Consider the following 26,136-nt stretch of genomic DNA (forward strand, 5'->3'; position numbering starts at 1 on the left):
CTACCTTTCAATAAGTTGGTTGACAAGTTCAGAAAAAGCAAATCCGGGAGGATAGAACCAATCCAAGATGGAAGCTCCTCCAATAAAATTAGCAGACACATCAAAAAGCCTCATGCCATCAAGACTCAAATTGGAAGGCAAAGCAAAAGCACCTGATAAATTGTTGCCTCTGAGTTGGAATTCTCGTAGATATAAATTCTTCACCAATAGCCAATTAGGGAAATTTCCCGTCATTCCACTGTGGCTAATTTCAACAACTCTCAAGTCATGTTGTTCTTTCAAAAAGCTGGGAATTACGCCATTTGTGTCTTTATTGAGCGGACAGTTTGATAAACTAAACTCCTTTAGTTGAAATGAAGGAAACCAAGTGGGCTCTTCCGTATTTACTTCAAGATGATTGTGGTTGTCGAGGAGGCGGAATACCTCAAGGTTAGAGTTGTTAGCCATGGAAGCAAGGGAAAGTGAGCCTTCAAATGCATTTCTAGAAAAGTCAATAAATTCAAGTGACTTGAGATTAGAGAGGACAGACAAAGGAATGGCCCCGCTAAAATGATTATCGTAAACATCAAGTTTCCGGAGTGAGGTCAGATTGAAGAAGCATGATGGAAGAGGGCCCGAAAATTCATTAAAACTAATATCCAACACTTCAAGGTTCCTCAATCCGCACAAGCCTGTTGAAGTGGACATGGCAACTATGAGTATTGTCAGTAAATTATACTTTGTATGATTAAAAACTCAAGATCATGGTTTGTGTCGACAATGGAGGATAGAAAGATTGTGCAGTCTAATATCCGAAAAAAAGAAAAAAGAAAAAAAGAAGAAGTTAAGATGGAGCTTTGTAGTTGAATCGCCTCACCACAATGTTTCATTTCCACTATTGTTTGCATTACATTAATTAGCACAAGAGAGGTGGAGAAGCTTAATTACTTCCCGAATTTGATAAACCTTGAATTGGATTGGAAACGAAGGCTTAAGTTGATATTATCCTAGAATTAAGGCGTAATCATATGGACAGCCTCTCAAACGATTGTACTTTTCAAAAAACGATTCATTGTTAGCTATTTTTAATTTCCCTTTTAAGTTAACTAGTCATCAAACATGCGTTTAGCATGCAAGATATTTGAATCAGTGTGATCAACCGTATGTTGTTTCTTAACACTTTTAGTCTAACGAGAAATTTAACGAAACCTTCTCCTCTATCTTCTATTCTTTTTCAACTCCAGTTATCCCCAAATTATGGGGTTGTAACCATAAACGGGCAAAACCAATACATATATAATTACATGTAATTCATTTATTATCCCATCAAAAATTGTTCTTTATATAAGCTATATTAAAAAAAAAAAATCCGTAATATGATTCATATCGTTTACTGACATATTTGAAAATTTTCTTTACCATTTTTTCTTTCAAATTTAAACTCCACAAGAAATAAAAATTTGAGAATGAGAAAGCAACTAGTTACGAGGCCCGTGCTTTGCATGGGCATATTTTGTCGTCAAAGATATTTTCACTTGTGTTTAACATCTGGGGTTGTTACCCAATGGGTATGAAATACACGACTAAAAATTATTGTCAAATCGTACAAACAAAACGTGAGAGAAATGTTTAAACTAAAAACTTCAGCTAAATAGATCTACAGTAGAGCCATAAGATAAGAGTACTACTATTATCTTCTTCATAAATTCAATTTAATTTTTATTATAATTATGTGGATTTCTTTATTAATGCCGTAGACTTTAAATATGATTTTCATTCAATTAAGTCAAAATTAAATATCATTTTCTCATAATCTATGATTGCACCATTGAAACCAAAATTGAGTACAAGAAATTCTCTCTCTCTCTCTCTCTCTCTCTCTCTCTCTCTCTCTCTCTCGTACGAATAAGTGGACTTTGGATGAATTTTTTTTTTCCATTTCTATTTCCTGTTAGATGGCTTTGCGTAAATGAGATAAGCTATTTCAGATGAGTGAATTTTAGAGGAAGCGAAACTAAATAAAGTGTGAATATTCGTGTGTGAAGTAAACTATTTTTTTTTTATCTGATGTTTAAGATATTAATGTTACTGTAGTATTTAAACTTAGAGAATATTATGCAAAATAAGAAATAAAATAAGCTGCCATTCAAATTATTTAATTTAATTTTAAAAATAGATAAATTATGTATTTATAACTCCACTGAAATAGGTTATATTTCAAAATATGAATATTATTCATGTAATAAGATATATTTATCTTTTTAATTTAAATTTTAGATTACATGAATAAATTACGTAGTTCAAGATATTTTATGCTTGTTCACTTTTTTTCAATCTTAAAATCAATGAAAGATAAATGTTGAACCAGATAATCTTGGAATAATAAAAGTCATATGAAGATATTTTATCTTTTTGTTCAATTTTTTCAATCTTAAAATCAATGAGAGATAAATGTTGAACGATATAATTTTTGGAATAATGTAAGTCATTTGAAGATATTTTATCTTTATTTGTGTTTTTCATATTAAGTCTATAGACATTAAATTTCAAGAAAAACAAATCGACAGTTTAGAACGTATTGGCCGAATGCATTCCATGTGGCCAAATTTCCGTGCAATTCATGCACATGGCAATTACATGTACGAGTGAAGTGGCATCTGTGGCGTAAAATTACATCAAATGGTTAAATTTCATATTTTGAGATATATTGTCTTTATTTACTTTTTTTCAAAATTTAAAATGAATGAGAGATAAAGTCAAAAAAGATCAATGTCGGAAAAGATTTTCAAGGTACTTTCTCTTTATACTTATTTTTTAAAATTAAACTCAGCAAAGATGAAAGCTTGTTGATGACAAACTACTAAGACAATGTTTATAAGGTGAAGTGAATTGCCACATGATGAGCATATGAACGAACATAACTCTAAGTTTAACTATATATGAAATTGGTAGATAAGTGAAAGCTTACTTTAAGTGAAAATTATTCAAATAAGAGATAGAATATTCAATGACAGACCGAAAAGGTAAAACTTATTTCCTAAGTAAATTTTAATCATATGAAGAAATAAGCTACTATTAGAAAACTTTTTCTTGATAACCTATTTATAAGTTGCTTTCAAAGTTAGTTATGTCCTGTAATAGTATTCTCTCTCTTTATCCATTACTTGAAATTCAAATTAATTGGAGAGAGAATTTTGAGGATAAATCAATAAGCTAATACATACTTTTTGTCGCATTTAGGTCACGTGGCAAAAACTATGCAATATGCTTTGCCACGTTGTAATCATGAAGATAAAGTGAAGTGTCACGTGAAATGTACTTTCTCTTTGTTCATTATTTTAATAATTAAAATAATGAAATATTGAAGTATGAGATAATGAACAATTAGCGAAAACCATATCTGTCTAATGTTGGCCATTTTGCATATGAATGTTATGTATCTTGTCACGTGCCTATCATAAGGCAAGGTGAGGTGCTACGTTCCAAGAACATGAGAGAACATTCTCTCAGTTCTGGTTTTAACCGTGCATAAGGGATAAATAATAGATTAGTAGATGTATCTTTGTCCAAATGAACGTCATATAGATGAAATGTTTATTCGTTTTTAAGTGGTGCTTATTGGTAAAGGCTATCTATGGGCTTTTTTAAAATGTGACGCCTGAACATATTGTTCGTTGACATGCCCACTCTTGAATGTCTTTTTATTTATTTATTTTATTCATCATATTATATTCAAATAAGAGTGATTATTACAGAAAAAATGATCAGATCTTAGCATCAGGCCAATCAATATAGCTAATTAGGATTATGATAGAAAGATATTTTTTTCAGTCAAGGGTACTTCGCTTTTTGATAGCGTAATCACTATTAATTAAATGCAACCGTTCCCCTTTGTCATCAGTATCAAGTATTACTCGAGAATAAATTAGTAGGTTTCGAAAACTTGACTCGCTTATTGTACTTGTTTTTTTTTTTTTTGTCAAAAAAATACAAGTACATTAAGCGAGCACAGAAAGTATTACCATAAACAACATATGGTGTGTGTCCTTTTTTTCCCTTGTTTAAAAGTACAAAATAATTTATCTCATATATAACTTAATTAAAAAATAATACAAGAAACTATGTCTCCACAGTTGTGCATATTGCAGGTGTTCCAGATTTAACAAGAGGCCAAAGTGAAAGATCTACGATATTTAGAATAAGCTTAAAGAACAAAGTGAAAAACAATCTAAGGTTGCTTTGTTTCAGCTTCAGTGTCATTTAATTTCTTAGGCTTCATGGCTTCGTTGAATTTATTTACACATGCAATCCCTGATGTTTGACCACAATTGTGGTTTAACAAGTATACTTTAAATGTTGTTTGATTTTGATTCCTGATTAACTTTTGCATTTAATTTGATTAAGAATCCTGAACAATTTTGAACTCCTTTGGTATATTGTTATTGCGGACTATTTGTATCTTCTTAAGCAATAACTCTTGGTCTGTTATTTTAAAAGCTATTCTTCAGGCATGCCGGTAAAAAAGTTGAACAAAAGTAAAAGCATATGCCTAAACTTCAATCTTCAAAGATCAGGGATCAAACTAAAAAGATCAAATTTTTAAGGATCACCGATATCATGATCCCACAATGACGATATCGAGCATGACATACATTTACTAATGGCTTCCATAGACATTTAACTAAATCCTCCCCATGTCAAGCGTAAATCAAACAACTACATAGAATCACTTTTCTAGACACAAGTCGCTGGCGCCAAGTTATTCGAAGAAAATGTGCGGCCGAAATATGATCTGGAGGACGTCGAATACAATGCAGTCATGCCTTCTATGTTCAAGACAATCTTATCTCAAAAGGTTGATAAAACAAAAGCATTTCCAGAGAAGTACCTTCCAGTGACTTCGCACCATTCAATTCATCATTGACCAAACTGTTATGCGAAAGATCCAGCTCCTCGAGATGCACACCTGTGATTGACAAAAGGTGCTTAACATCGAACTTTACATAATAAGACATGGTCTTCTATTTTACATGTACCTTCAAGCTGACTGGAAGACAAATTTTGAGCCTCCACTAAAGTTTGCTTGTACAATGAGGGGACCTGCTGTAGATCATTGTTATATAGATCTAGCCTCTTCAATTTCTTCAGGTGTAGTGTTCCGTTTAAATCTGATTATAGAAAATTCATGCATGCAATATGATTAATCAATTATCTATAGAAATCATATATCTTATATACTAAGAATAATTATATGCTTATGACGAGGAGAATTGATTTATAGGCATAAACCAGTCGGTCCAACATACTCAAGCATCGAAAAAGTCTCCATCACGTGACTTTGTAAACCAATTTCATAAGCGAGTAACTTGCACTTTTGACGGTATTTGTTATATTTAGTTTACTAGCAAAGCTAAGATAGCCATGTGCTTCCCACCTAACATATCTTTACTTTACACGGGTGATTATCACGTGGCAATATGCATGGCATAGTATTGTCATGCGGTTCGAGCAAGGTAACCGCCTCCTCGTGAAACGGTGGCTCAGCCGCAGCGCTACCTAGATCTTGGGTCGAAGCAAAGAGAAGGTTGGGGCTCAATCGAGCAATGGTGGCTCAAGGGTTGCAAGGCACATACGAGGGTCCATGGTGCGTTTGTGCGTGAGAGAAGAAGTGGGAGGCTCAAGGGTTGCAGGGCTCATACGAGGGTCCATGGTGTGTTTGTGCGTGAGAGAAGAAGTGGGAGGCTCAAGGGTTGCAGGGCTCATACGAGGGTCCATGGTGTGTTTGTGCGTGAGAGAAGAAGTGTGAGAGCCAACAGAAACTGAAGGGGGATAATTACCAAATTAACTTTAAATCTGTTGTACGGATGTCAATTAGTCCTAAACTCTTCAAATTTGCAAATAGTTCTAAACATTTGTATGGAATTCCAATATAATATTTCTAACAAATTGCTGAAGTGATATTCCATCATCGATATTCATCTTACGTAACATGACCGATTCTGACATATACAATTCTTAATGAAACAACGTCATTATGCATATTTTTTCTGATTTTCTTTTTTTGTTCCCTGTTCTTTTATTCCTTTTGTCTTTTATGTACTTCTATGCGCTGATGTTCATCTTCTCTTCTTAGAGAGCTGCTATTCATCGTTCAAGTTAGCAGAATGTTTCGGCCGGGAAAAAATGGGCTTGGCTGGGGTTGCTGGGATCCAAGGGCTCTGAGTTTGGAGCTCCTTAAAATCAGCGACGTTCTTATCATTTTCAGCACTTCTTGTCCTCAACTTGTGGCAATGAGAAAAACGTTAAAAGCAATTGAAGATCCATCTAAAATTTAGAACGAGCAAAAGAAAAATAAGAAAACCAAAGCTCTCTGAGGGGTGCATGGGAGAGTCAAGAAAGACACGTACCAAACTTTCCCCACTCGCTAAACAGAGGAATTCAACAAAAGAAGAAACAATGAACAACAATGTTGAAGGACGACAAGGCGCTTGCATTAGCTGAAGGGGGAAAGGAAAAGATAAAATTTTCAAGCGCTAAAAAATTCGGAGATAAAAATTGCAAGAATTCTTCAAGAAAGAGAGTGAGGAGTTTCGCATTCTCAAGCTAAAGAAAACACAAAATTTGCAAGTGAAGAGAGAAATAGAGAATGTAGAAAAATTGGTCCCCGCTTTACCCATTCGAGTGTGGATATAGTCTGAAAGCAAGTGGAGCTCACCAAGGATAATATGATCCAAACACCATCATAGGGGGCGCATGAAGAAAATGGGGAGTCGAAAAAGGTTTAATTTCATCTTTGTTATGTTACTTAATATAATCTCTGCTTCTCTTTTTGAGTATATGTAGGTCAGAACGATGAATAGGAGCTCTGATTCATATCGTTGAATATGATTACGTAAATCTGATCAATGTGTAACTTATTTTCTTCTTCTATTTATGTTCCATTGCCTTATTTACATAACATTAAATGTGACTTTCCCTATCTAAATAGACTAGAGGTTGACCTGGAAAGCCCCAACGTGTATCTGATTTTCGTGCATGTCTATATATATGGAAGGGTAGGGTGGCTTGTGATTCTGGAACCATTTGCTTTCTCCTATTAGATACGAGTCCATGCATCCAAATAAATATAGATGTCCGAAGATGTAACCAACATACAATATAAGAAATGCCAATAATTATAGGAGAAAAGAAGGAAAGGGAAATAAGGAAAATAAGTCGTAATACTTTTTGTGCAATCACGTGTTTGTCATGAATTCACTCAATTCACTTCTATAGTTTATAGCACCATAGTATGACATTTTTTCCTTGTTCAAAAAGTAAACGATTACTTGGAAACATAATTGAAATAAATAAAATGAAACAAATAGGAGGGAGGGAGGGGGGAGAGAGAGAGAGATTTACCTATGAGAGAATTACCACTTAAATCCAACACTTGAAGTTCCTCCAGAGGAAGGAATAAAGAGGCGTCAATAACCCAAGGCCTAGACTCTTCTCTTTTCCAGCCGAACTCTCCCAATTTCCAACCGCATGTACTGCTCAGATATAATCGAGTCACCCGCAAAGTGGTGTTATCGCACTCCACAGAGTCCCAGTCGCAACAGTCATCATGATTGTTGCGCCACAACAGAAAAGAAGACCCATTGGGGGGTAGAAGGCGGCCTCAATGTTGAGCAGTGCAATCCTCTCTTCTTCCAAGCACCCCATGCTTCTTCCACTTCCCATCAAAACGGCCAACACCCAAGTCCATGTATACAGTAAAAGACAATTCATGTTTATAAGGTTGTTTTGTGTATTCATCTGTTTCTTCTGCTTCACTATGTGCAAATTTACGAGGGCCACCTTCATTTATACGTGCAGAGTCCTTCACTTTGGAGTGATGATGACGATTGGGCCAGCTCCGCGAAACAAACTGTGGGCAAAGTCAAGTCTGCTGGGGCCAAACTCCCCAGAGCACGTGATTATCGCCGTGGACCTGACCCAAGACTTCTCCGAAAGAGAGATGACAATTTTAAAATGATAAAAAAAATTATTATTAAATCAGAGAAGGAAAAAAGTTGCCATTTAATTTCACCAAAGCTTTAAAAGAAAAACACGTGCCCTAATATTGCTTCACAAAAAAAAAAAAAAAAACTGAGATAGATAATGCAGTTAAATTTCAGTAAGTGTTATTGAAGGAAAAAAAAAAAAGAAGGCACCCACCCTGCTTGTGGGTGCTGGCTTGGGCCTTTCCTCTCTAATTACGGAAGGGGGGAGGTTCAAGTCCTGGTGTGCACATTGCGCGCCTTACCTACGACGTCGTGGGAGGTGGGTCTGCTTGCGCTATCCCGAATTTACGTCGCCAACTGTACGGCGATTCCCAAGTCACAAAGAAGAAGAAGAAGAAAAGGCAATTTCCATTAATTTGATAAAGCGATTGAGACAATGTAGATCAACATTCAGTACATCTCATAATTAATTATAGAATCAATAAACCCAAAATAAATTAATTATCATTGTATAGACTAATATAAAATAATATAGTCTTAATTTTAGGCAACTCTCGAATACTTGTTAGTTTTTGATGAAAATCTTTTTTAACATGGTGCCACGACAGAAGACGGATTTAATCTTGAGCAAGGTGTCTTTCTTCCAAACACCCTGTCAGTTTCCCACTTCCCTCCAATATGGACGCCTCCCAAGTCCACTTTTTTATGGTATTTTGTCAATTATGAGAAACTATTATATATACATACATAAATAGATATTAAATCGAATATGAAATGCTAAAGATAAGGGATTCCATAAGATCGGATGGCCCAGATATAGTTCGACATATGTATAGAGTTCGCAAAGTTCTTTCTCATGACACGTGGGTAATACGTTTCTGTTAAAGACCTGTTCGACCCAAAAGATGCAACACATCTTGTCGTCCCCGTGGTCATTAAAGCTTTGCCGTGACCTGTTCGCCGGTTTGCTTTCCATCATCCTCGCATTGCTTTCGCATAAAAACTAAGTCAAGGTCTTACGACTTTTCTATAATGGACATCACAATGAAATTAAAAAACAAAAGAAAAGTAAAGCATTTCCCAGCTTTCATGGCAAGTGACCGAAACGACTTGGGAGAAATCTGGGTCAAGCTATAATGGACATCCCAGTCAAAAAGTGAAGTATTTTGCAGCTTTTATCCGAAGGGGACCGACTCATAATGCGAAAGTAATGCGAGGATGACGGAAAAGAAAGCCGGCACGGTAACTCAATTTCTCTTTCCATCTTGATTTAACCCCGCTAGACCATATTACTTTTTTTTTTAATAATCATTTATAATATGACGTATAGAAGCTTAGGGACATTCCTAACATTACAAATGTAACTAAGAATGAGAAAATATATGAAGTTAGGAAGTCTTCATACGATAGCCAATATTACATTTGTCTCGGAATGTCTAAAATTTTCGAAGTGCGAAAGTTGCCCTCTTATACTTTTACAAACTTTAGCCAAGACACTGGGGACATCATTAGACTTGTTTTGGAAAGATCCACGATTATGCTTCATCCAAATACAATATATGGTCGTTACGAAAGATACATTGAGAATCCTCGCCGCCAAGTCCTTGCCTTTAGTAGCCTAGATCATCCATTGGAGTTCATTATTCCATCCTTCTAAGGAACATCGAATTCCATATTGTGTGAGGATATTACACCATATACTTCTAGTCTAGGTCACATAAAGAGTAGATGTTCTCAGTTTCCCAGACCGGACACATAGAAATTACAACGCATGTCTACTTCAGCCATTCAATACGAAACGATCTCCATTTGGTCGTCTATCTGTATAAACTAGCCAGCTAGTAAAACTATATTTGCTGAGACCACTTGTCCAAAAAATATTGTGTGAGGATATTACATCATATGCTTCTAGTCTAGGTCACATAAAGCGTAGATGTTCTCAGTTTCCCAGACCGGACACATAGAAATTACAACGCATGTCTACTTCAGCCATTCAATATGAAACGATCTCCATTTGGTCGTCTATCTGTATAAACTAGCCAGCTAGTAAAACTATTTTTGCTGAGACCACTTGTCCAAATTAGTTGATAACATTACATAGTCGGTCCCACACTCTTAAGTTCATCATATATCTCATTGCAACAATATCTTCATCCAAATAAGGCCGAAGCTAAAGCTGGTCTTAATTTAAGAATACTATGCCAACTTTATGCCATACTACTCTTGATTTCAAGCTGCATAATCAGGTTGCCTCGACATTTTTGGTATCGTGAACCCATTTACTCTACATTGAAGAAGACAGACAATTTATGAGGTTCCAAAGCATTCAACCTAGCAAAACTTTGTTCCACAATTTTAGATCGAGTAGCCCTGGTCCTTTCTCCCTTTTTGGCTAGCAAAAAACTTCCCAAGCAGCTTTGTGCGATCTATGACCAATTGCATTTCCAGCCCATAAGAATTGTCTAATCTTCTTCTCCATTTCATCTATAGTTTGCTTTGGAAGTAAAAATGTTTGTATCTAATAAGAACATATGGAAATGAGTACCGATTTTGCCAGCTGGAGATGACCAGCATAGCTAATATGTTACATGCCCTAGCCTTCTATTTCTTTTGAAGATTTTATCACTCAGACCCTTGCAATCTGTGTGTGAGTCTTCTAGTGACAAGAGGAACACTAAGGTATCTAATTGGGAGGGTACTTGTGGGGAAAGGTGTGTGATCCAACATAATGCCCTTATCTTCCTTGGTCAACCCAGAGAGAAAAATTTGGCATTTATCTAGGTTGAAGTGCGGCCCTCCGATAGCTGCAAATTCATCAAGTGCATTGACAAGGCAAATGACAAAATCTGCATCCCCATGAGCAAAAAGAAACAAATCCACAAAGCATAGGTGAGTGATTTTTATTTTTATTTTTTTATATAGTTTTGCGGTGCCAATGATATTTGAAAGAAGATGTGGCAACTTTCTCGGTGATGATTCTATCAAGAATTTCCATAACCAAGACAAATATAAAAGGAGAGAGATAGTCACCCTGACGTAATCCATTGAAACTAGCAAAATAGCCGATTTGTTCACCGTTGAGGTTTATCGAAAACCTCGGTGTAATTATGCATTGAGCAATCAAATCAATCAACTGATAGGGTGTATTGATAGCTCTAAGAACCCCGAGTATTGCTTCCCATTTTATCATGTCATAAGCTTTCATGAAGTCAATTATTATTTTCACGTGTTTACCTTTGTCATCTTTATGGTGGTTGTGGAGGAGTTCTTGGCAAAATAGAATATTCTCCGAGATCTATCGGCACGAAATGGAAGTAGTTTGGTTGAGGCCAACAACTAGAGGAAGGACATAGCTGATTCTTTCTACAAGTAGTTTCAATGTGATCTTACATAAAACATTACAGCATGAGATGGTTCTAAAATCCATGAGGCGAAATGGATTCGAGACCTTCGGCACAAGGGATATCAAAGTAGAATTCAACATCCTTCTTGAGGAGAAGAATTCCATGATAACATCCTCTATATCTTGCCCTGTGATAGGCCAGGCTTTTTTGTGGAATAACTTGTTATATCCATCTACACCCGGAGCTTTGAAATCGTTGTGACCTTTAAGAAATCTAAGGATCTTAGTTCGTTGAAAGCCCAGCGAAGCAATGAGGCCACCGACATCTTTGGGGAACAGGGAAGCATGCCCCTTGTAAGGGATACGAATGTGTCTAGAATTGCCAAGTATGAGCTGATAATAATAGACAATTATATCCCTCAAACCTCCCTCATATGTTATAATAGTTCCATCATTAGGTGAGAGTCGATTAATTCTGTTCTAAGCACTTTTGCGCATCATGGAGGCAAAGATAATCCTGCTCTTGTTGTACCCCTTCTTGAACCATAAATTTCTAGATTTTGGCTTTAGAATGATTCTTCATGTTTGCTAAGGGCTAGTAGATGTTTCAATTGTGCCTTTTCTTCCTCCCGAGTGCTCATGTTGTAAGGGTAGAATGCAAGATCCCATTGTAATTGCTATAGGTTCTCCATGGCTTCCCTAACTTTCAGATGCAAGTCACCAAATTTTGATTTCAGATATTTGAGTTGTTGTTTCAATGCTTTGAGCTTCTTCACTAGAGTAAACAATTTAAATCCTCTAATTTCCTATTGCCAACAAACATGGACTATTGGCAGAAAATTGTGGCTTTCAGTCAAGAAATTGAAGAATTTAAAAGAGAGCTTCCTTCTCTTAACGGTAGTGTTCAGATGCACCAGACATGGAGAATGATCCGAGATACTCAACAGCAAGAATTCTACTGAATAGTTAATGTACCTATTCTACCAATTTGGATTAATGAAGACCCTATCAAGCTTGCTCGCTATAAGATCTTCATTCAAGGAAAAAGTACCAAAAACCTATTATGTTGATACCAATTTAGTCATAAATCTTTTAATTGGACCAATTTAGTCTTACGCCGTTTTACATGAGTACTAATTCGGTCCATAAGTTGGAAATTACTGACATAGACTTTTTAAAACATTTTTTAATAATTTTTGTCGTAATTTTTATTTTTTATTAAATTTTTTCCCTATATTCCTGTTTTTTGGTTCTTTTTCCACATTGTCGATGAGCTTTGCTGGACCTCGCCGATCACTGGGTGAGGGAACAACCATCGTTGGTAGCCCTTGTCATCCACCAGCAAGGGTCATGGGCCTCGCCCAGCCTCGTTGAGATGTGGGCGAGGCGTACAAGGCCTCAGGTGAGGCCCCGGGGAGGTGGCCTCCCCTGTGGCCGCCTATGACCATAGTAGGAGAGAGAGGGGACTTCGAGTGAAGTATGCGAGCATCATCTTCTTCTGAGAGAGGGGTTGGAGAGAGAGAGTGAGCGGAGAAGCCATAGGAGGAGCAAGGTCACCTCCAAGGACCTAGGGTCTGCATCGCCTTGAGCATCATCGCTCAACTTCATGCAGAGAAAGCGATTCCGATCCCTCTTCAATCGGACGATATCAATCGAAGGTGAAATGTCGGAAAGCTCGATGAATGAAATTAAATCTTTGAGGTCGAAATCAAGACGAACCAATTGAGCCCCTTGTTGGGGCCTTGCCAACCATGGGTGAAGGCAGCTACGACCTCAACTATGGCCTCATGCACCTCACCCACAACTAGGCAAGGTTGGGCAAGGGCCACAACCCTCACCGGTGGCTGGCAAGGTCTGGCAAAGCTTGCTGGCAATGGTGGGAAAAAAAAAAGAAGAAAAAAACAGAAAAGAAGGAAAAGAGGAAAAGAAAATTGAAAAAGAAAAATTAATTAAAAATTCAACAAAAATTATTTAAAATATTATAAAAGTCCACGTTAGCACAAATTGTGTCATGTAAGATGGCTAGAGTCCACGTCAATAATTTCTTATATAAATTGGCCAAATGATTCAATTGGTATCAATATAAAAATGTTTAGGACTAAATTAATCCAATTAAAAGATTTATGACTGAATTGATATCAATATAATATGTTTAATGTTTTTTTGTTCCCATCATTAAACCTTTTATTAGGACATGTGAAGAAAGGGCCTGTGGAATGAGGGTCGATCAGTGCAAGCTCCCCAATTATAGTGTTTAGCTCGTTCACTCCAGTAACTCCATCGGGCATAAGATCTAATCCGTTCATCTGTCTCATAAAGTACTTGGCCAATACTCTGAAACAATGCAAGGACAATTAAACCTTATCCTAATGCAGATTTGAAAAATGGACTGCAATTTTCTGAAGTCTGGAGTAACTTTATCCGATAATATTAACCAGCAGACCATAATACTCTAATCATTTGAGGAAATTCATCCAAAATACCCATAAAATAACTAAATATACATATCTCTCTTTCTCCCTTTCTCTGATTGAAGCAGAGGAGCTCAGTTGAGACGGTAGCGACTACGGAGGACGTGACCGCTGCGGAATAAAATGAAATCTATAAATATCAAAGTTAAAGACAAATGCTCTCATGACTTGGTTTAAAAGGTTTCCAATATATACCTCATCTGAAAAGGGTTTCCAAAATATGTTAGGTTCGCAATACCTAATCTATAATCATATATAAGAGAGGTTTGTTTTTAACATTAGGCCACTGTTGAGAAATTTTAAGAATAATCTGAATATTAATAGATGTGTATATAGACAATTGTCGTATATCAATGATGAGCAATTTCTCTAGTATAGAATTGGAAATTCCTAATTTAGTCATTTATCCATTAAATTAGTCGGGTGTCACCATCCATTTACTAATGGATTGGAAGTTTCTTTCCTTTCCTTTTCTTTCCTTTTCTTTTCTTTTCTTTTCTTTTCCATAATCACTTCTGATTTCCTCAAGGTCTAAATGTGTTGGTAAATACCAGGTGTCAAATCGTAATGAATCATCTTAAAGACAGTGATTTATGTTAATTACTTTCAGTTGTGAAGAATTTGCAATTCCCGCGTATCTCCATCTTAACTCACTATCGGTAAAACCTTTTGTTTTTTAATTATTCATTGGATTTGATCAGCCTTTTCTCTCAGCTCACTCTCTCTCATTTACCCATCCACGCAAATCATCCCAAAACGATCGGAGCTTCTCCCCCACGAGCCATCGGACGAGATCCGAGTAAATGACATTTGTGCATGTGTCTGATATGAAGGTTTAAAATTTGACATCTTTCATTCTATTATTGCTATTTTTCCCCCTCATTTGCTCCCTGCAGGACCCATATATATTGGTTGATCATAATATTACTTTCACTTGAGCTGTTAATGTTGGAGATATTAGTGTGCATAATCTTGATATATAGGTTACATTTGTTTCTTGAAAAAAACCGATTTGAAATATATATTTTTAAAAATAATTATTTTTACCGCTTATAAAAATGAATTAAAATAAAATATATTTATCATCAACATAAACGTTTAGGCAAAGATTGTGTTGCAGAGCAAGCATTAAACAATAAAATAGACAAAATAAGAAAATAAATCGAACATCAAAGTTACATGATTTGATTATAGTGACTTACATCCATGAGGAAATCAACGACGAATTTTGCTATAATCGGCGATTATAATCACATTCGAATTATTCAAACACTCTTAGTGCTTTCCAAATCCCAATTACACTCAATAGTTCATGCAATGTTTAGACTTACAATTTCTTGTTAAATAATCTTTCAATCTCACAAAAGAATTATACACAAATTCTTACCACAACAATTTAATCGACTTCAACACAAAAAAACTCCTGGTGTAATTGCACAAACGAAACCTTTCCCAATTGCCGAGCACTCGTAAACGACACTTCAAAACCACGCTACTCTTCTTACTAACAATGCCGCAAACCCTGATTTGTGTTGCGCGCGTGTGTATGTGTGTGTATAAATATATATATTAGTCAATATTAGCCTCTTGGCAAAGTCCCACTTAAGTCGGCTTTTGTTAATTCCTTTATTGACCCGTGTTGACCACGTCCAAGAAGCCCACGCCTACTAGGATTAAAAAACAAAAATCCAACCATGCTTTTCTTTCTTTTCTTTTGTTTTTTTTTGTTTTTTTGTTTTTTATTTTGTAACCAAGGATCTGCCTGAGCCCCCTTTCACTTATGCTATTCGGGGTCAGAAGGCCCTCCAGCCCACATGCTTTTCTTTCTTTTATTTCGCTGATATACATATATTAGTCAATATTAACCTTTCGGCAAAGTCCCACTTAAGTCGGCTTTTGTTAATTCCTTTATTGACCCGTGTTGACCACGTCCAAGAAGCCCACGCCTACTAGGACTTAAAAACAAAAATCCAACCATGCTTTTCTTTCTTTTATTTCACTGATATACATATATTAGTCAATTTAACCTTTTGGCAAAGTCCCACTTAAGTCGGCTTTTGTTAATTCCTTTATTGACCCGTGTTGACCACTTCCAAGAAGCCCACGCCTACTAGGATTTAAAAACAAAAATCCAACCATGCTTTTCTTTCTTTTATTTCACTGATATACATATATTAGTCAATTTAACCTTTTGGCAAAGTCCCACTTAAGTCGGCTTTTGTTAATTCCTTTATTGACCCGTGTTGACCACTTCCAAGAAGCCCACGCCTACTAGGATTAAGAAACAAAAATCCAACCATGCTTTTCTTTCTTTTATTTCACTGATATACATATATTTGTCAATATTAACCTTTTGGCAAAGTCCCACTTAAGTCGGCTTTTGTTAATTCCTTTATTAACCCGTGTTGACCACGTCCAAGAAGCCCACGCCTACTAGGATTAAGAAACAAAAATCCAACCATGTTTTTCTTTCTTTTATTTCACGGTTCAGACTCCAACGTGAGGATTACAAAATTGATGTATCCGTATATTTCCTTTCTCTGTTTTGATTGGAATCTTCGTCCGACTTGGACTCCGACACTACATAGAAAATCTATATTCAGACGTTCGTCAATATCAATTCGCAATATTAAAACCTCCACAAATAATAATTAATTTCAAATTGGGTTTTATCTATTGAGGTCAAACTCAAGACATATATTTTAACAAATTATTGCTAATGATGAAGATATTTTCGGATGATTAACTTTTTAAATTGGTAGAAGAAATTATTTTCAGATAAATGTTTATGAGTCATTGATTTTCCATGATACCAATAGTAAGCTTCAGAACTCAATGTCTTTCATTTTATTTTATTTTCTGTAACTGTCACTGTTAGTTTACTTTTTCAAATTTTGGCCATCGGGGACCTTCACCTTTTACACGTGGTCAAACCTAGTAAAGGCCAGGTCCAAGTAACATACATGATGTTTATCATTATCAACTGATTAACTAATTTTCTAAAGATCAATAAAAATAGTATACAGTGCCAAATGTCTGTCCAATTATATAATTTAAATATCTTTTTATGTGCTAGAATTTCCTTAAGGCGTTTTGAGGGTATAGAATCGGAAACTTTGTGTATTTAAATGACAAGATTTGAGATTTATTATGTGTGCATTGCACAAAACGTTCTATCCATGCAATGACATGAGCATCAAATTAGTAATTTAGGTTTCTTTCTATAAATGATTATTTACAAAGAGAATGACAGAGGTCAAAGTGAATTTGTCATATTTCATTATTAAAATCAATCATCACGTTGTATTAGAATTTGGAAAATGAATAAGTTTTTAAAGAATTCATAACGAATCAATAGAATTTGGAAAAGAAGAAGAAGAAGAAGAAGAAGAAGAAGAAGAAGAAGAAGAAGAAGAAGAAGAAGAAGAAGAAGAAGAAATTTTAAGAGGACAAGGAAAGGCAGCTCACAAAGAAAATGTAGAGGGATTGCCGCATAAGAAAATATAGAGGGATTGCCGCATATATACGTATTCCTTCAATATATAGGTGCCTATGAATATAAGCTTTTCTTTTTCTATTAAAGCACGAAAGTATGTTATATGGTAGTCAATAAATTGTCGCTATTTATTCAGAAAACCAAAAGTCATTAATCGTGAAAAGGAGAAAAAAAAGAAGGAGAACAAAAAATACCATGTAGTTGTAAACGAGGGAACTGAAATGAAGATGGAAGGTCCCCGGCAGTCTTAGACCATGCTGATTTCTTTTTCTGCATTAAATAAGTCAATTGGTTATATAATTGCTGGAAACATATAATTTACTGTTCTAATGAATTTGTTCATTAATGGCCAAAGCTGTAGTGTAAATGATTAAAGATAACATTGTTCAGAGTAAATAAAAACAGTGGGTTAATGCAAGGGATGTGCAAAGTCCCCGGGCAGTGCGAAAAGAGGGAAGCCATGCTGCAGAGTTTAGCTACAATATAATCCTACGGTATATAATCATAAATTCCTACACTGTCTATTAAACTTGAAACTTAATTTTATAAATCCAAGTCACTATCTTAAGTAACTAATAATTCTAATTAGGATCGAAAGAACATTAAAAAAAAATCAAAGTTTCGCAAAATCTTTTTATTAAATAATCATTCGAATGTCTATTGAATTATAATATAAAAACTGTCCGTAGCTATCGCAATCATCTTGAGGTGAACATCAAGGAAATTTGATTGATTACCAAGCAGGCGCAAATGGTCCCAATCGCAAAGAAGCACCTGCGCTTAGCACGCCCAATCCGTATCCATCGTTGCTTTGGTTGACTCCATTAATTATGGGATCATGTTCTTTTTTTAAGAGTCACCACTAACTTATTGAAAACCGGTTATGAGCCAAGCGAAATGTGGGAGATCATTTCACTTTTGTGAACTAAAGTGTTCAAGGATGGGGATTTGATTAAGCTAAAATCTAATAAACGCCCTAATTTTTTAATTTTTCTCATTATTTCAAAAACATTGATCATGCAATCTTGTTCGTTTTTAATTCCTAGGCTCATTCATCTAAGTGACCATACACAAACTACTTCTATCAATCGCATGAACAGCATCACATAACGACAAACTAGAGGGCAGTAATAAAGGCAACACGATGTAAAGTTCGGGAAAATTATCAAAATAATCTTAAATTTATTGTAATTGTACAAATTTAGTCATAAATCTTTTTTTTTTTTTTTTTGCCAATTTAGTGATAAACCTTTTGTGTGTGTGTGTGAATATATATACATACATACATATATATATATATATATATATATATATATTAAATCCATTTGACCAATTTTGGTTAGTTGACGCCTATGCTAATATGTCGATTTTTTTTAAATATCTTAAATATTTTTATTTTTTTCCTTTTTCTCTTTCACTTTTTTTTTTTTTAACTTTTCCTTTGGCCAGTCACTCAAACCGGCCAAAGGCTAGGAACAGCTTTGTCTATCTTGTTGGCATTGGTGAGGGCAAGCCTTACCATGGCTAGACAAGGTTGAGGTCGCCATCGCCATTCCCTAGTTTTTATTATTATTAATTTTCCATTTCAACATGGTTTCTTTTTTCTTTTTTGAATTTTTTTATTAGTTGTCATTGTCAGCACTGGCGATACCATATAGGACAACCGATGTTCACATCAGATTTTTTGGTGAGGCAAATCGATGATAGAACTTAAACGATCGATTTTTCAAATTTACGGTATTCAAATGAGCGAATAAAAATTTATGGCGCTTAAGTGAGCATCGTATGAAAGTTATGGCATTTCTAATGTATTTATTCCCATACCTCACCACATGTGTCATTGGACAGTCTAGATTTATTTTCTCTTTGTTTTTTTTTTTTCCTTTTTTCCCTTTTCTTTTCTTCCTTATGTTTTATTTTTCCCTTTCCTTTTTCTGCCTCCGTCCCTCGCTCCTTGCATCTTGAATTTGGGGTTAACATGACCATGACCATATAAGGTTCTTTAGACTTCAGAAAATTGCAATCCGTTTTTTTTTTTTTTTTAAATCCGCGTAAGGAAAAGGATCCTTGCATTGACCAATTTTCAAAGTATTGACCATGTGCTTGACGGAGAAAAGAGGTATTTAGGATGCATTTGGTTCAACTTTACAAATAAGCTTTGAGTTTAATACAAATGCTGAAAGTCAAAGCTATATGGAGAAATACAAATTGTGTTTGGTTAAAACCTCTTTACAAATGGACTTTAAGTTGAATGTGTACTTGGGAAAAAACCTTTTGCAATGGGCTTTGGGTATATATATGAAAAATGAACGAAACCCTTCGTAGGACCAAAGAAGGGCTATGGCCGCCAAGGCAGCCATCAAATTGAGGTTGCCCGAGATCATGCAACCTCTAGCGGCCCTTAACTGGTTCGCATGACCTCGGGCCTCTTGGCGAGTCACTCGAACTAGGCAACTCTTGCCAGAGGTTGCCCGAGAGGGCCGCCGAAAGTCGCACGACCTCAGGCAACCTCAACCGACAACCGCCGGCACCAGATTTGGCTTACTGGCGGCCATAGTCCTACATCGGACTAGCAAAGGGTTGTCTCCTTTTTTCTTTAAATTATCGCAAGTGACCAAAATGACTTGCTCAAATTATAAATGAGTCCCTACATGATGAAATTGAAAAGAAAGATCACGATATACTAGGGATAATTATAAAAGGAAATTTTCAACATATTATACATATATTAATTTAATCCTAAATATTTTAATTTAACCAATATAGACATTTTCACAATTTGTCAATGTAGTCCTTCTAATTAATTTTGACCGAAAATCTTGATGTGGACACCAGGCGTTTTACATGATATAGTTAGTGTTAATGTTGACAAATTTTTAATTAAATGAAAGAACAAGAGAAAAAAATAAAAAGATAAGAGAAGAAAAGAATACAAAAATAAAATTCAAAGTTTTTAAGAAAATACGCAAAATTGTCCACGTTAGCCACATAGGATGGCCAACGTTCATGGTGATTTTTAGTTAAAATTGGTCGAAAATACTACATTAACAAATTGTTTAAAAAGATTATGAGTAAATTGGCAAAACTAAAATTTTAGCATTGAATTGGCCGTCATATAATAAATTTAAGCTTTTTCTTTTTTGAAAATTTTTCCTTCGATATTAACTCCAACAAATAAGCTTGTCATGTTGGACGACCGGCATCTATGTTAGCGATTTCTGGTAAAAATTAATTGGAAAGACTACATTAATATATCGTTTAAAATTTTTAACTAAATTGTCAAAATTAAAAGTTTATAACTCAATTAGCCGCCGTGTAATAGGTCTAAGAATTTTTATAATTTTTCCCAATATATTTACAGGAAAATGGGGGCAATAAATTTGGCTTGAAAATATGTTAGTAAGCTCAACTTATCAATTTACAAGTTCGGATATCTCGTGACAAATTTATCTCAAATTAGTTCACATGTGACATATTTATCCAAAACTAAAGATACCAAACTAGTATACCGATGATAAATTTACTTTCAATTAGTTTACGTTAAATTTTGCTGTTAAATTGTTGAGTTGGATGATATGTAGTTAAATGAAATATTAGTTTGAGATTTTACTCTCTATTTGTCACAGATGTACCAATTTTGTGATTTTTTCATGGTATTAATCCAATTTTATGGAAATTAACGAATGATATATTTATCACAAATGTACTTGATGGCAATTTCTAGACTAGGGACGATTAGATTGGTCCCATGTGGAAATTTGCTACTAGTGATTTCATAGCCTGTCAAATTTTATTTTCTAATGGAAGTATATAGCAAGATATAAGATGAATAAACAATGTTTTGTATGTATAACCATTGCAAAGTGTCATATTAATAGAATGGATGCAGAATCTGAAATATATTTCCTACCATTCTTTCATCGATTCTCATCAGCCTTTTCTTCTCATATGCGTATCTTTGTATCTCCTTTGCAATTCACTTCATTCAATTATAATTACTACTTCACTTATTTTTGCTAATGGCATCTCGACTGCCCCAGGCTAGTAGCCTAGGGAAGCCCGAAAACAAAATTAGAAAAATCCACCCCATGGACTGGCCCGTCTGAATCGTGTCCGAGAAATGCGGGATTGACTCGGTTGGGCCAATTCCGGTTTTCAAGTTCTTGATGGCTCCTGAATAGTATTAATCGTTAATTTTTCCTCTTTAGCATCACTAGTGCTGAGGACGTGGATTTTTTATATTTTGATTTTTTGATTTTTGATTTTTGATTTTTGACTTTTTAATTTTATCTTTGATTTTTTTTTTTTTGGTCGAATATCTTTGATGTTGAATTGGCTGGGACTGTCCGTAAAAGTTGTACACCTACCAAAAGCCCATAATGAATTGAGCGAGGCCCTATCGTTGAGTTGGATCCGCTGCCGACGTTTGTTAGCGGTCTTCTCTAGTCCGCACACATGACCATAAAATGGCGTCCCGAAGTCGATGGCAAGGCGTTAGACCGAGAAAAAAAAGAAAATATATATATATCTATCTTGGAGCGAGAGTGATGAATGAAAAAAATCAATGATAAGAAACAGATAAAATACTTTAATTTTTAGATGCATATATTTCACAGAATATAACCAATTTGAAATATTTCTAAGAACATTCACTTCTATTGCTTGCAAAAACGAATTAATGAGAAATACTTTTATCATTAATAAAACGTTTAGGCAAAGATTATTGTTGATGACAAAAGTATATTCTGTTGATTAGTTTTTCTAACCAACACAACTAACTATTTTTAGAAAAATGTTCACAAATCATTGATTTTTCATGAAAAAGTTCAATAATAAGCTTCAAGACTCAACCTGTTTCATTTTAATTACTAATGTCACTCTTAGCTTTGCTTTTTCATTTTGGCCATCAAAGACCTTTACCCTTATATGTGGTCGAACCTACCAAAGGCTAAGTCCAAGTAATATCCATGATTGCTCAATTTCGTAGATCTCATGTTGTTATTATTATGTGAACTCATTTTCTAAAGATTAATAAACATAATTTATGGTACCAATTGTTTGTCCAGTTATACTATTTATTCGTCCTTTTCTTTCTTTCTTAAATTTATTTTGAGGCGGTTTAAGGGTATAAAATTGGAAATTTTGTGTATTTAACTGAGAAGAGGTATGAGATTTATAAATGTGTAGTAGGCTCATTATGCACTAAACTTTCTGATCATGCAATGACCTTCCTGTACTTGGTTCCGTCCACTACCAGATGTTGGAAGGCACAAAGATTGGAGGGGGAGAAAGAGCAAGAGGTTCAATCTCTTAAGGAAAAATGTACCCCAATGGAGGAGACTTCATATCTTCTGTGAAAAAAAACCAATATGGAGTCACCAGCTGGTTTGATATACAAGAGCCAGCCGCTCAATCTATGGAGTCTCAAGTGCCTTAACACCTCTCTGGTTTTTGCAAGAGCACGTCTCCAGCAGTTTGAGGAATTCAGCGAAGCAGAATCTAGCAGGAAGACCTCATCCGCTTGAGAAGGACCCATAGCAATGGCTCTTCTGCTTGTAATATTCAATATAGTCGAAGAGGGAAGAGTATTGCTTATTGCTGACGTAACAAGTAATCCAAGTTAGAGCGCAGTTACTCTCGTTTCCCCTCTCTCGGACAATTCGTTGAACATTTTCTGAGTAGAATCAGTAACCTCAATAGTGCATGCGCGGAAAATCGGAGTAGCCGCCTGAACATCATTCAGCAGGCCCTCGGAATCCATCACCGATATACATTGTTTGGTGTCGGCTTCGTCTCCTTCGATGGAGCTAAATCTGGCACTGTTTTCGGATTCGCTGGATTATACTCCGTTCATTGTCGTAAATTCCAAACACAGAGAAGTAAGCTGAAGCAGCCGCCAAGACAGTCAGAGGCCTGTTCTTCACGGAGAGATGGTGCTTCTGGCTCTCGGCTACAAGAGGAGATCGCCCAGATGTCACACAGGTTTTATGGGCTTATGAGAAATTAGACTCGTAAGATATAGGATTTGACAATTTTACTTGAAACCCCCTTTCGGTGGTGTGCTATATTGAATTAGTTTATGTAACAATACTATGGTTGTATGTCGTTCATTCATCTTAGTTTAGTAATAAATTGAGCCTCGTTTCATACGTTTTTCATACGTTGTGAGAGATCCGTCAAGACTGATACCACATATTTCTTGAACTCTGAGTAACTGTGACGAATCGATTCTGATATCTGTAATGATTGGAAAAGCATCATTTGACATATTATTGAAGGACACGTCCAAAACCTCCAGCTTCGAACCTGTCACCAACGTAACTGAGAGACACGGGCATAATAAGATTTCATGCTTCACGTACACCTTCGACGTGCTCGAGGGACGAATTTGAGTCCTTGGATGAAAAAAAAGGCCGTACAAAGTATGGGATTCGTTTTAATGCATGGCCGGATAGATATTACTCTTGCAATTTCTTCGGGCGCAGTATGCCCTCGACGTCTGATCAAGTGAAATCTCATGAGTCAATCACACACGTCTCGCGCGGGCTCTTCAGTTCATTTGTTTCTCAAGTCACATTTTTTGTTCAGCTCTCAAGTCACGTTGTTCCTTGCCCTTTGAATTTATATGGGGACCATGAGGTCCTTCAGATTATATGAATGCGACCCTCCGTATATCGATATACTTAATCCTTAACAAGAATTACTAATACTGCAATAAAAGCTCGATTTGATAAGTTGATGTCTTTTATATTCTTTCAATACTAAAACCCATACATATGCATGTTTAACCACACTCACTCTCAGCCAGAGTAGGTTTATATGCTTAGTTATATCAAACAGTCCGGATATTTGATGGATTAATGTCATTTGTTTGAATTAATCACAGTTATTTGACTCGTGCTTCTTCACTTGAAAACCTTTTCAAATCGTATGTTTCAAAAATACAAAAGCAGGTCGATAAAAAAAAAAAAAAATACGAAAGCAGGGAAAGAGATAACACGTAAATCGTGCAATTTTGGTTGGGACAATATACATGTTAATGTACACTACTAAATAATCTTCAAGGGATTCCCTTCCTTTAAAAAGAAAATAAAATCTTTTCGATAATAGAATCCACCTTTCTTAATTTTCATTTATTGTAAATTTAAATTTTTAAGCCCAATCTCTATCATTTTCAATATTCTTTTTTTTTTCTATTTTAATACCTAAGATAGGTTGAAATATTTGAATTTTAAAAAAAAATTGGGTCTTGAGGATGTTCAATTGATTTTCAACATAAAACAAAACGAAATTACTATTTCCTGCACTTTTTTCTTCGTTTAAAACTTCTCCAAATAGCACGTTACAATTAAATAAGAAGAAATCAACTTGCTCGAGCTATTTTGGCTGATCTCACCAAAGCACGACCCTTAGTAATAACTCAATATAGAAAATATTTTAAAAATCTATTTAGGAAATTACAAAAAAAAAAAATTAAATGACTTCCAAATGACATTTTTTGAAGTTTTATGGAAAGTTTTTTTGACATTTTACAATATTATAATAGAGCATCATCAATTATTAACCGTTAGATGATATTAGTTAATAAAAAAATTAGTGGATAAATCTTTGTCAATGCATGACAACAATGTACAAAATCTCCTTGTAATTAATTCTATATTGTGTTCGTGTATTATAGGTAGAGAGAGAGAGAGAGAGAGAGAGAGAGAGAGAGAGAGAGAGAGAGAGATTCACTGTTAAGATCATTCCAACTGAAATCCAACACTCGATGGTCCTCAAGAGGAAGGGATGAGGAGGCATGAATAGCCCTAATGAATTCCAAGTTCGAATCTCGTCTCGTGTGTGGTCTAGAAATAATGGAGTCGCCTGCGAAGTGGTATCATCGCACCTGAATGCCCTCCCAACCGCAGCACTCACCCTACCTGTTCCGCCATGATAGAACAAAGACCCACTCGGATAGTTGAAGGCAGCTCTGATCTCGAGCACTAGCGGTGCACTGCACTCCTCTCTCTCCTCTCCAAGCATCCCATGATTCCTCTTCCTGCCAATGTCAACACACCCATAGCTTTTCACAGTGAAGAGGCTCTGCCCGTTCAATTTTACCATTATGGCCTACTTGCTCCCTTCGGCGAACAGGATTGAACCATTTTCTACAATTTATGATTCGAAGATTTGATAGATTTTGGCTATTCATCTATGTAGGTTGGATAAAGGGCTAGTTATTTGGTTTTGTAAAATAAGGAGAACTCCATGGAAGTTTGGGACAAGCCGAGGAGTGGTCAATGGAAAGTGACTCGCAAAGTTTGATGAATGGGAAGAGGCTTTGGACTTGGTTTGTTCTCCGCTCTCTACTTTTATAGGCCCGTTCCACCGACATGGCGCATACAAAAATCTCTGCTTTATCAGAGGTCTTTTCTTTTCTTTTCGTCCTAGGCCACACCCTTTGCCAACCACAAGTAAACCAAAGCCTTAAAGACATTGCTAGAGGGTTCTAGATTTTATTTAGAAAATTGAGTGGAATTTGACACTCTTCCTTGATGACAAAGATATGAGATTTTGTTAGAGCGCAGGTATAGATTGATTGATGGCATAATTTTATTTAAGTATTTTGTGATGTTCATTAAGGTGCCATTTCAAATCTAAATTGTCATATGTTCATTAAGTTGCCATTTCAAATCTAAATTGTCATAGTCAATTAACAAATTTGTTTTTAATTTAAAAATTTTAGTGTACTTGTTTTGTTGTGTAGTTTTGTCTAGATAATACAAATTAAGAATCTTGATATATTTTTTTTCCGACAATTTAAGAGAAAAACATTTCGATTTTCAAAATATTTTCATCACATAACATGAATACTGTTGA

At 35.4% G+C, this 26,136-nt stretch overlaps 1 protein-coding gene across 1 annotated transcript; it reads right to left on the bottom strand.

Annotated features, from left to right (window-relative positions):
• LOC104451107 (receptor-like protein 9a) lies at positions 1 to 25,380 on the bottom strand. The gene is made up of 6 exons (XM_039315843.1): positions 25,192 to 25,380; positions 23,436 to 23,511; positions 23,120 to 23,224; positions 5,016 to 5,147; positions 4,868 to 4,945; positions 1 to 671 (listed from the first exon to the last, which is right to left on the bottom strand). Exons 1-6 carry the CDS (start codon positions 25,378 to 25,380, stop codon positions 1 to 3), a joined length of 1,251 nt encoding a protein of 416 aa, XP_039171777.1.
• Between the last annotated feature and the right edge of the window lie 756 nt (positions 25,381 to 26,136).

This window comes from Eucalyptus grandis, chromosome 6 (assembly GCF_016545825.1).
Source record: "Eucalyptus grandis isolate ANBG69807.140 chromosome 6, ASM1654582v1, whole genome shotgun sequence".
Lineage (NCBI taxonomy): Eukaryota > Viridiplantae > Streptophyta > Magnoliopsida > Myrtales > Myrtaceae > Eucalyptus > Eucalyptus grandis.